The 15338-nt window shown below is 46.2% G+C and overlaps 2 protein-coding genes and 1 non-coding gene across 3 annotated transcripts; 1 reads left to right on the forward strand and 2 right to left on the reverse strand.

Annotated features, from left to right (window-relative positions):
• Positions 1-1985: 1985 nt before the first annotated feature.
• Positions 1986-7573, forward strand: slc7a6 (solute carrier family 7 member 6). The gene is made up of 10 exons (XM_035629218.2): positions 1986-2169; positions 3186-3744; positions 3822-3947; positions 4822-4966; positions 5062-5185; positions 5388-5491; positions 5594-5690; positions 5963-6112; positions 6245-6428; positions 6810-7573. The coding sequence occupies exons 2-10, from the start codon at positions 3297-3299 to the stop codon at positions 6875-6877; spliced, it is 1446 nt and encodes a 481-aa protein (XP_035485111.2). The 5' UTR covers positions 1986-2169; positions 3186-3296; the 3' UTR covers positions 6878-7573.
• A 139-nt stretch (positions 7574-7712) lies between these two features.
• On the reverse strand, positions 7713-13610 carry slc7a6os (solute carrier family 7 member 6 opposite strand). The gene is made up of 5 exons (XM_035629221.2): positions 13330-13610; positions 12291-12620; positions 10283-10489; positions 9535-9667; positions 7713-8753 (listed from the first exon to the last, which is right to left on the reverse strand). Exons 1-5 carry the CDS (start codon positions 13516-13518, stop codon positions 8581-8583), a joined length of 1032 nt encoding a protein of 343 aa, XP_035485114.2. The 5' UTR covers positions 13519-13610; the 3' UTR covers positions 7713-8580.
• Positions 13611-14786: 1176 nt separating this feature from the next.
• trnan-guu lies at positions 14787-14861 on the reverse strand. The gene has a single exon. It is a non-coding gene; the product is annotated as a tRNA-Asn (tRNA).
• Between the last annotated feature and the right edge of the window lie 477 nt (positions 14862-15338).

The following is a 15338-nucleotide window of genomic DNA, read 5'->3' on the forward strand; positions in this document are numbered from 1 at the left end:
GCCTGAGCGTTTCCTCCCCGGGGGGTTTCCATTTGTTTTTTCCCTTCTACACAAACATGCTGCTCGTTGGCTACTGAAATTCTCAATGTCTTTGCAACGTGTACCTACAGGTTTATTTTTCATGTCTTTTCTCTCTCTCTCTCTCTCTCTCTCTCTCTCTCTCTCTCTCCCTCCTCATGTTTTGGTGACATCTTGGAACAAGTTGTCCTTCAGGAAAACTCCCTATTTTTATTCTCTTACTTTATCTGTTTTGCCACCCAGACATGCCAGGTCACAGTGACATAACGATGGGCCTCACACCAGGGCCACTGCTTACCGTAAGGGCAGCTCCCCCACCAACATCATAATCGCATATTCATAAAAGCATTACACGGTGCTGTGCTTCACTGTTTCTGTGGGTCTACACCATTACTGCCGACAAGTGCTCACCGATGCGGTGCGTCGGTGTCACCGCTCCGGTTGTGTCGGCTTGTTGGTAACATGTCAACAAGTCTTGACTGTTACCTATTGTGTCATCGTCCTCAACATGTTCTGGCTTTGTGTGCGGCTTTTAATTTTCTCCTTCTCCAAATGGCAGTTAACTATATTAAAACTAGCACACACAAAGACACAAACTTATTGTAATAGAATGAGTAATAGAATACTTATTGTAATAGAATACATCATAATTCAACATGTTACAATACACAGGGTGGTTTTTCCTCGGTGTCGTCTCCCACCAGCCTTTTCATCACCGAGCCCAATGTTGACCTAAGGTAGTGAACTCTCTATTATCCAATAACATGACTACGAATGGCTCCTGTACTTCATTACCCGTGCAAGCACTTTGCCGTGTTGCCCTCTCTGCTAAACCCCAGTTTGTCACTTCTGTGTGTGTGTGTGTGTGCGTGTGTGTGTGTTTCACCATCCTTGACACTTCAGCACCAACAACGTCGCATGCTGTTGAAGGACCCCGTCCTCTCCGCCCCATAGGCTCCTCGCAGAACCGCTCTAATTACATGTTTGTTCTTTGACACCAGCAGTGTGACGTCTAAAGGCGACCCCGTGGGACAGTTTATGTCGACACACTGGAGGGATGTGGTTGAGGGAAATGAGCCAGTATGAACATTTAACAATAATTAAAAAAAATAAAATAATGATAATCATAATTCAGTTTTGACAGTGAGCTTACTGTGGTTATTCTTTAAAAAAAGAAAAAAGATTCATCATCCAAACATATTACAGGTTTTCTTGTTCATCACAGGTCCATTTTAAACATGTCTTAATGAGTAGTGCAGTTAATTCTGAACGCTGCTGCTCGAGTCCTCACTAAGACCAAAAACGTAGATCATATTACTCCAGTCCTCAGATCTTTACACTGGCTTCCTATCGGTCAAAGAATTGACTTCAAAATACTACTGTTGGTTTATGAAGCACTGAATGGTTTAGGTTTCCGATGTTCTGCACTGCTACCAGACCTCTCTCTCAGGTAGTCTGGCACTAAACATGCAGAGGCAGCGTTCAGTTTCTACGCTCCACAGATCTGGAGCAAACTCCCAGAATCTCAGTTCTTTTTAAATCAAGTCTGAAGACTTTTCTGTTTGCCGCATGCCTTTTAATGAAATACTATCCATGCATGTCTTGTACTGCACTGCAACTTTTATCCCCTGTCTTATTCTTCTTTAACATGTTTTTATTTTCTCTTCTTTAATTTGCAATGATTATATTTGAACGTGATTTGATCTGTTTCCTCCCAATTGCACTTTGAATTGCCTTGTTTTCGAAATGTGCTATACAAATAAACTTGCCTTGCCTAGTGATGGAAATCTATCACCCCCCCCCCCCTCCCCCCCCTTTAGACCGTGATGCCTTCACTGACCCGTGTTCTGCCGGGGGTCCCGGTGTCTGAATGACAGTTTTTTTCAGTGAGTGAAGGGAAGAAAACGTCCCGTTCTGAAAATAATCCTCGAACGCACACGCGCGCACACGCACAGTGCGCGTGCGTGCGATCAGACAAAGCATGGCAGCGTCACATGACGCGGCAGCAGCAGCTGGAGCGGCTGGAGCAGCTAGCGGCCAGTTGTTTGCCGGTGCTGATGATGCGTTTGTCAGCGGACGCCGCCGTGTTGGCTGAGGCTGTCAACCCGAACCCGCCCGGCAGGAAGGAGGAACGAGGCATCGCCCGCGCAGGTAAGATCCTCTTTTTTAGGCGCAGAAAACAACAACGTAATAATGAAGCGCGTTTTTGTGAAGCAGGAGCCGTTTTGTCCCGCGGCGGAGCAACGCTTCCGGGATGTCCGACGGGTTTATTTAAAAAAAAATGTAATTCTTTTTTTTTTTTTAATAGACACACCGGGACAAAAGAGCAGAACCGGGGGGCGGACACGGGGGGGGGGCGCACACTCTCAAACGGAGAATTAGCCATGTGGAACTTCAAATGGACTAATCAGTGGCAGCTGCGTCGTTCCGTTCAACGCGGACGTGTTTAGTTTGTTTCTTCCCGTCGGCATGATGTAGCCTAACACCAACAATAAGCTAACTCAGACACCCGGACGTATGTTCCACTCGCAGTGCCACGGTTGGTACGCATGGGAATGGATTGAATGATTCTTTATCAATACGCCTAGCACACGACATGTTTTTTTTGTCGCCAACATCGTTTTCGTCATTGAAAAATATCTCGAGGGGCTCTCTCTCTTCTTCTCGCATCTCTCCGCCCGTCTCAAGTCCATTCGCCTTGTGAAATACGTGCGGGTTTTAAAAACAAAACAAAACAACAACATTGAAACGCAATTGCCTTGCCTGACGCTTTTAGTTAAAGGAGTGAAAGAAACGAGACTGCACCAAATAATATTTACACCAAGGTTACGACCACAGACGCAATTTTGGGCTTTATTGTGAAAGTCCCAAGCGGAAGTGTTGTGTGTTATGCATCAGATGGACAGTTCTGGTTGACGCGTTCACCTGTGTGTGGCCCCTCCCACACTGGGCGGTGAGGACACACATGACACACGCACACACACACAACACACGCACACACACACACACACACACACACACACACACACACACACACAGGGGCTGTTTGACTCAGGCAAACAGCCACAGCACAGGGAGGTGCTTCTGATTTTTTTTTGATCTGTCATGAGTGTCAAGTTAACAGCAGGGTGATTGTCTTGAGTTATTGATCGGCCTGTTATCCTCAGATTCAGGGGCGGCCTTGTCGGTGAGTTTTGAACATAGGGAAGGGATCGCCGAGGAACTTTCCCCAGCAACTAGGAACGTTTCACAGCATTACCATCGAGGATTCCACGAAGATGAATGGCCACTCCATCTTGGAGCCACCCAAGGAGAGCATGCAGCTGAAGAAGGAGATCTCGCTGCTCAACGGAGTCAGCCTCATCGTGGGCAACATGATTGGCTCGGGCATCTTCGTGTCCCCCAAGGGCGTGCTGATCTACAGCGCGTCGTACGGGCTGTCGCTGGTCATCTGGGTGATCGGCGGCCTGTTCTCCGTGGTGGGCGCCCTCTGCTACGCCGAGCTGGGCACCACCATCACCAAGTCAGGGGCTTCCTACGCGTACATCCTGGAGTCGTTCGGCGGCTTCCTGGCGTTCATTCGCCTGTGGACGTCCCTGCTGATCATCGAGCCCACCAGCCAGGCGGTCATAGCCATCACGTTTGCGAACTACCTGGTGCAGCCACTCTTCCCGACGTGCGAGCCCCCATATGTGGCGTCCCGGCTCCTCGCCGCAGCGTGTTTGTGTAAGTGCACCTTGCCATTCTCTCTGCGGCCCACCACCGGCGTCTTTCGATACTGACCACGCGACTTATCCCCACAGGCCTGCTGACGTTCATCAACTCTGCCTACGTGAAGTGGGGCACCCGTGTGCAGGACGTCTTCACCTACGCCAAGGTGGTGGCCCTCATCGTCATCATTGCCACTGGCATCGTCAAGCTGTGCCAGGGTGCGTGCGTGCGTGTGCGTGTGTGTGTGTCACTACTGTACTCTCCTTGCTCGTCTGCTACTTCATTCCTGTTAAAAGAGTCATACGATCAAACTTTTGATTGGCTCGTGCAGCGCACAGTATCATTTCCATCCACAGCTCAGTCCCAGTGTCTCTCACCTGCAAAACATTTTGTCGTGGGTATAGGCCTGTCACGATAACACCTTTTGTCGCACGATATATTCTCCCAGGAATGATTGCGATAAACAATATTATCGTACTTTTAAGACCATTTTTTGATAGTGAATCATGTGAGCTTCCTACACTATTTGTGTTGCTGCTGCTTGGAGAAATACTATCCAAAGTTTTGACTTGCATTTTAGCTGCATGCGAAACAAGCAATCTGAAGACACGATGCCTTTTAGAAAAATACTAAGAAATACATATTTTATGACATTTTATAGGCCAAACCAGTACAACTATTAATCATACGACCAGAACAAATGAGAGGACAGAAGTGGCAAGGCTTTGCTGGACTGTCATTGACATTCAATTCTCATGTCAACAAACACGTCACAATGGCGATTATGGAGGTCAATAAAAACGATTGAGTTCATATTCAAGCGTCGTACGATAAGTGTATAACGTAATTATCGCGACAGGCCTACTCGTGGGGGGCAAGAAAATAAAGAATTTGTGGCGTAGGTAGTGAATCGAAGGGAAGGCTCAGGATCACTTCATGACTTTTCACCAGGCTATAGTGAAATATCTACTGGCATGAACTGTACTCCTTCTCTAATAGTCGTGCTAGATTTCTAGTCTTCTTTTCTTTTTTTTTACATGGACGCAATAGCTTTTCCTCACTGCCACTCTAACCGTTTTGTCCATGTGCTAGGTTACACAACCAACTTTGAATCCTCCTTCGAGGGGTCGTCTACCGACCCCGGCGACATCGCGCTGGCGCTCTACTCTGCCCTCTTCTCTTACTCCGGCTGGGACACCCTCAACTTTGTCACAGAGGAGATCAAAAACCCTGAGAGGCAATTTTTTCTCTTTTCATTTACACTTCCTTTCTTTTCTTTATTTCTTAACCCGAATCCGCCCCTGATAACGACCCACTGTCCTGTCGCTCCAGGAACCTTCCCTTGGCGATCGCCATCTCCATGCCCATCGTCACCATCATCTACATCCTCACCAACGTGGCCTACTACGCCGTCCTGGACATCAGCGCCATACTGGCCAGCGATGCGGTGGCGGTGGTGAGGAAACAAAACGCACACACCAATCGCTTTTTGTGTGTGTGTGTGTGTGTGTGTGTGTGTGTGTGTGTGTGTGTGTGTGTGTGTGTGTGTGTGTGTGTGTGTGTGTGTGTGTGTGTGTGTGTGTGTGTGTGTGTGTGTGTGTGTGTGTGTGTGTGTGTGTGTGTGCGCGCAGCTAAACCATTTCATGTGTCTGGTTCAGACATTTGCAGATCACACTCTCGGCGTGATGGCCTGGACCATCCCCATCGCTGTGGCTTTGTCGTGCTACGGAGGCCTCAACGCCTCCATTATCTCCGCATCCAGGTAGAGCGCACACACGCGCACACACAGGCACATACACAGACTGTGGAGTGGTATAGCAAGCAAACACAACACATTGTTTTCTGTCTTCATTTGTGTGTCCAGGCTGTTCTTCGTGGGCTCGCGCGAGGGTCACCTTCCAAACACCCTCTCCATGATCCACATCCAGAGATTCACTCCGATCCCCGCGTTGCTCTTCAATGTATGAATATATATATCCGTTACATGTGCTGTATACAGTGCGGGAAGTACAGGAAGTGCCCACTTAATGGTAGCACACTGTGAGGCGGAGCCTTCAGTGTCCCCTCGTCGTATTGGCCGATTCGAAGTGAATCAAATCAACATCAAAATGTTTTAATTATATGCTACATTCCATTATACAAACCAGTTTACCAGTCAGAACTACTGTGACTCTTACTGGCATCTTCGTGGCTGTTTTTCACCCTCCCCTCTCTTCCTCCCCCGCTGTCCCAGTGCGTGATGTCGCTGATCTACCTGACGGTGGAGGACGTCTTCCAGCTCATCAACTACTACAGCTTCAGCTACTGGTTCTTCATGGGGCTGTCCATCGCCGGGCAGATCTACCTCCGCTGGAAGGAGCCCAACAGACCCAGACCGCTCAAGGTGAGGCCAGCTGGACACGCCCCCCGCCCCTGTCCTTAATAAAAAAAGTTTGTCTTTGCATGATTTTTTTGAAAAATTGGGAACGACGCTGCAGCAGGTAACGTCTGTGTCTTGGGTTCCTCTTCCCCACAGTTGACTCTATTATACCCAGTGGTGTTCTGTCTGTGCACCGTCTTCCTGGTGGCGGTGCCGCTATACAGCGACACGGTCAACTCCCTGATAGGCATCGGCATCGCCCTATCGGGCGTTCCCGTCTACTTCCTGTGCATCCACCTACCAGAGTCCAGGCGGCCGGCATTCGTCACCGAGTTGCTGCGTGAGTTTTTCACCTCCACACACCCAGCACCCTTACAGGGTTACAGGCGCTTCTTCTCCACCTTCTCAACGAAGTGTGTGTGTGTGTGTGTGTGTGTGTGTGTGTGTGTGTGTGTGTGTGTGTGTGTGTGTGTGTGTGTGTGTGTGTGTGTGTGTGTGTGTGTGTGTGTGTGTGTGTGTGTGTGTGTGTGTGTGTGTGTGTGTGTCTCTCTCTCTCTCTCTCTCTCTCTCTCTCTCTCTCTCTCTCTCTCTCTCTCTCTCTCTCTCTCTCTCTCTCTCTCTCTCTCTCTCTCTCTCTCTCTCTCTCTCTCTCTCTCTCTCTCTCTCTCTCTCTCTCTCTCTCTCTCTCTCTCTCTCTCTCTCTCTCTCTCTCTCTCTCCAGGTTCTCTGACTCACTTCACCCAGTACACCTGCTACTGCGTGCTCACAGATACGGACAAAAGCGAATAACAACCTGGCACGTTTCAGAACTCTTACCCAGCAGTCGCTAGTCGCCCTGAAAAAGCTGAAGGTCGCCAGGGAAACCAGACAAGGGCTTCTGCTGTAAAAACAAAAAAAGGAACGTACACCACTGAGGCTCTCAGACTTTCAGTACAACACTGAAAAATGCTGCCTGGAATTCAATGACCAATGCGACGATGTCAAGAAGATGGAGACAGCTCATATTGTCCGTTTCATTTCTTCCTCTCACGATTAAACGGCCTGCATTCGTAAATGATTCGCCCTCTGGGTTACCAAATAACTAAATGTTTAGTTGTTTGGTACATAAAATGGTGAAAAATGTCAATCATGTCTAACAAAACCAAAAGATAATGTTTTGTTTCGTCCACACACCAAAGATACTTAGTTAACGGTCGTAGAGGAGCAAAGAAACCACAAAATATTGAAGAACGCTTGAGAAGCTGTAAGAGAATTTTGACTTTTTTTTCTGAACAAAAACCACTTGAACTGATTATCAAAATAGTTGATTAGTTTATTAAATGTTGCAGCTTTAAGACTTAATGACACTTCACAAACCTACCTCATACAAATGACATGCAAACCCCCTGGATAGTAACTCAGACTTTCCACCAGTTTTACAGGTTTGCCTCTACTTTTTTCCTCCTGTTAAAGAACATTGTTTAAATAAAGACATTTTCAGTGGTGGATCACTGGCCTGCACACTTTCTTTGAGATTACATGTCAACCCTTTGTACTGATCCTTTTAACTAGATTCTTTCCACCAGTGAATTCTTACAGTGACCCGGTTTGTCTGTCGCGCAGGGGAAAAAAGAATTGACACAGACATTGTTTTAGGTTTATTTTGAAAGCTTTCCTTTTATACACATCTACATATTTACAAAAAATTCAATTCGACAAGTATCCAAGAGAAACAATGTGAAATTCAAAGGGGGAGGGATCATAAACCAAACTCACACACCCACAAAAAAATGATGCACCACGCCTCCACATTATGCAAAAACAAAATCTAACACGCACAATTATACGTACACACGCTACCATGCAAAAGAAAAAAATGCAAACACCCTAAATTCCAACCACGCGCGACCCGAGAGGTCTCTCTCACAGAATTGTTAACGGCACAAAGCATACGAGGCATTTCACACTAATGTGCAACATTTCTAACACACACACACACACACACACACCCACCCACTTTGAACAAACACCCACACACAAGTTCACTCCACCAGTTTAAAAAAAACAAAACAATTAAAGACACCGGATCTTTTCTGGAAACAGCTTACCCCCTTCGCAATCTGTGTAGAAAAGAAATGATTTCACACTGTCGGGTGTCGGATTTATGGAATGTACGCAATTTGCATTTTAGACGTTTAGAACCTAAGCGGCTTTATAATTCTTTGGCACGTGAAACTTAACTTTTGGAAAATATAGGGTACGATTTCTTTATTTAAAACTTGAAATCAGGAATTTACTAATAAAATCTGATGAGTGCTACACGTGAATTATAAATTTTTTCTTGAAGGACATTGGTTTGCGGGCATGTTTCCGTATAATGTGCCATTCAATCAGCTGTTTTTACTCCACTCTCACCTACACAGATGTCTATGGGGTATGGTGTTATCTGTGAGGAGGGGGGGGGGGGTGAACTGGGAAGATCCACTGACAGAACGGGGGGGTGAAGGGTTAGATCAATCGGAATTGTATTTGTCGCCGTCGTCCTCCTCCTCCTCCTCCTGCTGCTGCTGCTGCTGCTGCTGCTGCTGCTGCTGCTCTTCATCGTGGTGGCCCAGCTCGTGCAGCACTTCCCTCTGGTAGTGCTCCCAGCTCCTCCGGCTGTAGGAGTGCTCCTCCTCCCAGTAGCCTGCAGGACATGAGGCGGAAAATGAGTGAGAGGAAGGGACTTGGCTGAGTACCGAGGGAAATGCACAAGCAAACAATACACCTATAGCATATAGAATTTCCCGGTCTGGGAACAATAACGCATGTTTGCTTATCCATCCATCTACTTTGCATTAACCAAATAACGTAGCTTCTGACTACAATGTGCTTGAAGAGCATTAATGTATGGAGAGAAAATAGTCTCATAAAGGTCACAAATGTGTTTCAAATGATCTACAAGCGAAAGATAAGAGTTACAAATGGGTACAATGATTTGTGCGTAGCTTTGGGTACTCCGAAATGCGTGTTCAAATCCACACACAAATACAAAGACATATGTGCACACGTAACTTTACAGATGTAATAATGTTTGCTTTCCAACAGATTCCTGTAAGTACAAATGTCTAAAAACCTGTGACCTTGTTTGTATTCACTTACAGATTGTTAAATGCGTGTGCACGGATCTCCTCATACGTACGAATCCGTTAACTCGCGCGTGTTGACTTTTCAGACAGTTTTTCCACAGGGGCAAACCCAAAAAGATTCACAAACGTGTGCTGCGTGTAAGTGTTGGTGGAACACTGGGCCATACGGGCTTTCGGTTTATGTGTAATTTCAAAGTGGGGAAAGACGTTTAGGAATAGACCGAACAGCTCGTCGCCCCTCCATTACTCCATTATATTTCGCTTGTATTTCATGTGATACACATTTGTGACCTTTATGAGACAATTTTCTCTCCATCTCCCCTCTTAATGAACACACACCGCCATAGCGCTCCTCCCGGTCGCTGTCGGCGTCGCTTCCTTCGTCGGGGTAGTCGTTCCTCCAGTTGGCCTCCTCGTTTTCATCGTCCTCGTCCTCGTACACCTCCTCTTCGTGAACGATGAGGTCGGGCACCTAGGGTGGAGAATGGCCACGTCATCTGAAAGCCTGACTTTTTTGTTGATTCATTTTAGTATTTTTAAGTGTAATGAGAGAAGTTGTTAACGAAATATGGTCAGTGTTATTTGAAGTTTGAGTCCTTTTTAAAAAAGAAGTCTTAAATATTTAAGACATGTGTTGGCAATTATTTTCATGCCACAATAATAAGTCAGCAAAAACCCATTTTTCAGTGGTTCTTTCTATATACTTGGGGGATGATATCGAGATGCATAAAACTAACCAAATTCATTTCCAGATAGTGGCCTCATCTGCCACATCAGAAGGGCAACATGTGGACAAACAAGTTCACAATAGTACTGTAGTAGAGTTAGATTAAGGGCCACAGCTTAAAATTGATAAAATATATAAATATAAGCCAAAACGTGGCAACAACATTTTCAGGAAAGGCCTGTGATGTGGTCCGACGCTTTGCGATTCACCCAAATACAAATTTCACAAGAAGAACATGAACAGGTGTGAGCTCAGACCCCTGGTCCCCCCCATGTCTACTCTGTAATTAACCCATGTCTTCATTCACTCACTCCGATTTCAGCATTCATTCATCTGTCCGTGCATCCATCCAACACACACCAGTTCTCCCTCATCGGCGTAGGCCCTGACAGACAGGATGTCCTGGATCCACCCCGGTGTGACCGTTTCCTGGTAGTACAGGTCGTAGACGTAGTCGTCCTCGTCCCGCTCGCGCTGCTCTGCGTCCAGGCGCTGTCCGGATATGTTCAGGCGCTCGCGCAGCAACTTTGTGTTGTTGCACAGGATCACTTCCGGGTCCGAGGACGCCTGGGGGAAAACCGAGTGAGAGGTTCAATGAGAATCACTGTCGAGGCGTATCGCACCATAGCCATATTAGAAATGTCTAAGCTTTATGTAATATTTAACAGGTTAATCAAGGCAGCTAATGCGAGGGATGGGAACTGAAACCTGCAATGAAAAACTAAAATTAGCGCCGATAAGCTCCTACTGTAGTCTTCATTAATTCATCTTATTAGATTGTTATCATTTTACATGCAAGATAAATCTTTCTGAGCCTGTGTTTGAGGCACGTGGCAGCATATAATACACATCCTCCAAATGCAGCTACTTCTGGTCGCAAGAAACCAAGATGGCGGCTTCAAAACAGCAGTTCACACACCAATGAATGATGTCATGGCAAGTTGCCGCTCGTGGCTGCAAAGTATCGCAGGGTTCCTACGCATTTCCCATTTCAAAATTCCAATTTTTCCAGCCTCAAATTTACCGACCCGTCAGTAGATTTTTTAGACCAATATTTTACATCCTAGTACAAATGGCTAGATGTTTATAAAGTAAATATTAGGGATAGGACAATACCACCTTTTCGTGTCAGATCCGATACCGATCCTGCAACCCTGAGTATCTGCCGATACTTATCCGATACTAATCTGATATAATATTTTTCCCACTCATAAAATAAAATATTCATAATGCATTGTTCAGGATGCACTTTGCCTAACCTAGCCATCTCAACTGTGAAAGAAATAATCAACTCCCCTTAAGGAAGACACACATAGCCAGCAACATGACTGAGTTATGGAATACTGCGGTTTTATTTCTCAGAGAACTTTTGGCAGAATTTTTTATGGTCAGCACCGTTCAAACAGGCAAAAAACATATTGCACTGTAAACCATTAATTAAATAATAAATTAACAAAAATATGATGCCGGAATGTCGTTCAAGGTAGTAGATACGTAAATAGGCATTTATTTGGTCTGTTAATTGTAATGTATCGGATCGGATTTTACTTCTCATTTATTCCAATATCCGATCCAGTCATTTTGGCCAATATTGCCCCGATACTGATATGGAATATAGGATTGGGACATCCCTAATTAATGTTATTGTATGAATGAATATTATTATGTAAAAAAAATTTTTTTTTAAATGCTACATTGTTGCACGTCATACACACAAAGTCAGTTTCTTAGCATCGATATTGAAATATTGATACTTCCAATTCTGACGTTACCTTTTCCAGGACTGATTGTCATATTAAAAGTTGATATTTAAACTCAGTAATTTGGGATAAATGTGTATTTCATTGTCAACAACCATAAAAAGGAACTAGCCATCTCCAGGTTAATCTCAATGATACCCCGTTGATGGGAACTACTTGTCCTTCCGCCTGTCACAGTCCCATGTGAACTAGGGGTCTGTAGATACAGTAGTGGCAGTGGCAGGTACAGTGTGTGTGTGTGTCTGTTTGTTGCCATGGCGACGTTTATCACTGACCGTGGGAAAAGGTTTCGCTAGACTAGAGAAACTGAGACGGACCGCTTGGATTCACGTCTGTTTGGACTTGAGTGTGGAAGCGCAAACATTTCCCCATACTTATCCAGACCTGGAAATGTCTAAAATCAAATTCTTTACTGACAAAAGATGCGCGCGCGCGCACACACACACACACACACACACAGACACACACACACACACACACACACACACACACACACACACACACACACACACACACACACACACACACACACACACACACACACACACACACACACACACACACACACACACACCACCTGTGGTCGGCTACAATAACGCTCACGTCACCTTGCCGGAAGACTTCCCCTGCTCGTCGACGTCTTCGTGGACCAGGTCGACCACCTGGATTTCCCCGGGACCCCAGCGTTTGCCCTCCTCTTTCCCAGACTGCGCCGCGCTCTCCGGGGCGTCTGTCCGGGGGGCTGGCTGCTCGGCCGCACTCGGCAGCCCGGTGCGATGGCTGGAGAGGATTCTGTAGCGCTCCTCCCTGCGCGCGCTCCACTTCGTGCTCCGCAGGTCGCCGGTTATCCGCTGGGAGCTGGCGGCGGAGGGGCGCAGTGCGTGGGCTATGCGGGGCCTGGCCATGGCCTGTCGCACCTGCGTCTGGACGGGAGCATTCTGGCGGCAGAAGAGGTTGAGGACGATTAGCATGAATCCCAAATTGTCCCCCTCGAGTCGGATGGCACTCGGGGTGTGCGACCAGAACATATCAATCCAAAAGACATATTCGCCACCCATACACACAATCCGGATGATGTCACAGAAGATACTGAAGCACTCACGTCACGTCAGTGTTCGAACTAAGGCAGACATCCACCTGTGGTGACGACAACCCAAAACAAACCCCCAGGGGGACAAAAAGGACCTAACGGGTTGTGGTCGTCGATGCTATCGGGGTGGATGCGACTCGAATGTCTCGTTCGATTGCGTTTGCGTGGCTCGGCTTGGATTCTGGATGGACGCATATCATTTTCCAAGGCCCGCGATCACGTCACGGTCACGGTTCAACGCAAACTACACGAGCTCACTTAGAGCCACAGAGATAACGCTACTTGCGGCCGCCGCGTTGCTAATGTTGGCTAACGAACCGTCGACGAGGCTGAATGCTATGCTAACAACAGCTAGCATGGTGGGCGCGCGCTGTTTTTGCTACGTCAACTCGCCACCCGCGGCGGTTAAGCTTATTGTGCGTCGGACAGTTTCACTAGAAAAAAACGTAAGTTCATACCGACGCGCTAACGAAGGTGTATTTAGCTAAAGTTGAACCGCTGGCTAATGCTGCATTGACGTTAGCCAACACTGGCGCATGTAGCAACGGGCCTCTCACCTGTGTCGCTACGGTCGCCACGAGTTTGAAGACGGAGTTCTCCACGTCGGCCTCATCGGGCTCGGGTACCGGTTCGCCGGAGCCCTGGGACGTTTCCGGTCGGATGCGTTTGCACGCCAGCAGCAGGGCGTCCGCAGGGTCGGTGCCGCGTTTCCTCTTGACCCGCAGAATCGTCGTGTTCGGGTCCATGTTGTTTCTGCCTGCCTCGTTCGTCTGGCAACGGCTGTCTGATTGCTAGAGAGAGAGAGAGAGAGGGGAGACACTGGCGAAGAGCTCTCACTCCGCCTTTATTTCCGGACACCAAAAATGTGACATGCACAGCGGGACCCTCAGGAGATGCTAATGAACACAGTCGACTCCTCTAGTTTATTACACCTGTGCTGACATCACTTGTGACTATTTCCCATCTTTGATTTACTTCAATGAGATATTATATTGCCCTCAAATGACTTGTCTCCTTGTTAATAAGTTCGCAAAGTTCATTAATTTGAGTCGTGATGGCCTGATATTGATATTGATTAGTTAGACCATATCAAATTGTCTGACAAAACAATAAATAATTTGGCGAATTAAATGTAGAGCTTAACAATTGTATTCAGACGCTAAACAGTTATTCGTGGCACGCAATCTACATTTTAATTGATTTTAATGCTTTGCTTTGATTGCAGACAAAATAAGGTGGTGATTTCATACAACACTCAGTCTCACACATGATGAATGTTTTATTATAAGACATATGCCGGACCGGTTCGGTTCTCTATCCCATAATAATAATAATAATAATAATAATAATAATAATAATAATACTTTTATTTATATAGCAGCTTTCAGAAGTAGCTTCACAAAGTGCTTTCACAAAAACATACAAATCACAGACAGTTAAAATCAGCATTCCAACAATAATACGGTTTTCAGGTCACATATCTGTATCAAAAAAATATATAAAAAGACAGTATAAAAATATCTATCATATCAACTGAAACATAAAACAAGAAAACTAATGACAGCTCAAACATCATATACACACGTTGAAAAGCCATTTGTACACACAGCACAAAATAATAATCACGGAGATAACAGCAGTTGTGCATGACTTGTAACTTATTATGGTGGATTTCCCCAAATAAAGGGTCGTTTTTTAAGTTATAATCTCGCTCATCATTCACCAGCAGCTTGGGCAAAGCAAGCAACCTGATGTGCACAATCGAGGGCAAACAATAAGCTCTTCTTTGTTGTTGTTTTTTTTAACTACTCCGCATGACAGAATGATCACCGGCTTGGAGGAGGGCTGGTGTTACTGTATGTGCATAGATCGCAGGTGCTGACTTGACATGTTGAAGATTTATTCAGGCGTTGAGAGCAAAGATGACTGCGTTCAAAACGACCCAGCACTGTATTAACGAAACGACTAACCGTAATAATTACACAATTGTATAATGAAACACATAAGCACACTCCGTCCCTGGGTGGGCTCGAACCACCAACCTTTCGGTTAACAGCCGAACGCGCTAACCGAATTGCGCCACAGAGACGTGCGAGAGTGCCTGGCACCGTGCGTAATGTCGGTGTGGTGGCGTATGGAGACAGAATTGGGTCATATATACAGCGCACAAAAAAATGACTCGCGAGCGATCTATATGGTTTCACACGCACATATATTAACCATCGCGCGCAGATTTAAATCCCTTGAGGCTCAAGAGGGTCTGCTCTCGCGCTCCGCTGCTCGTCGAGCGCTTCGTGCGCTCAAGGAGAAAGTTTTTGACACTTTGGGGGCGGAGCCTCTGGACTTTGACTGACAGGTCACTAATAATAACATCATTGATGTTATTATTGCACTAATAATAACATCATTGATGTTATTATTAGTGCTGATCATTGATATTCGAAGATATCACAGTGCCGATGCGGCCATTGTCTCTCGCCTTGCCAACAGTATCCTACCTACGTGAAAAACCAACTTGGCAACTCCGGGCTCCCTAAGAGCCGTCAGTCAAAGTCCAGAGGCTCCG

Source organism: Scophthalmus maximus, chromosome 4 (assembly GCF_022379125.1).
Source record: "Scophthalmus maximus strain ysfricsl-2021 chromosome 4, ASM2237912v1, whole genome shotgun sequence".
NCBI lineage: Eukaryota > Metazoa > Chordata > Actinopteri > Pleuronectiformes > Scophthalmidae > Scophthalmus > Scophthalmus maximus.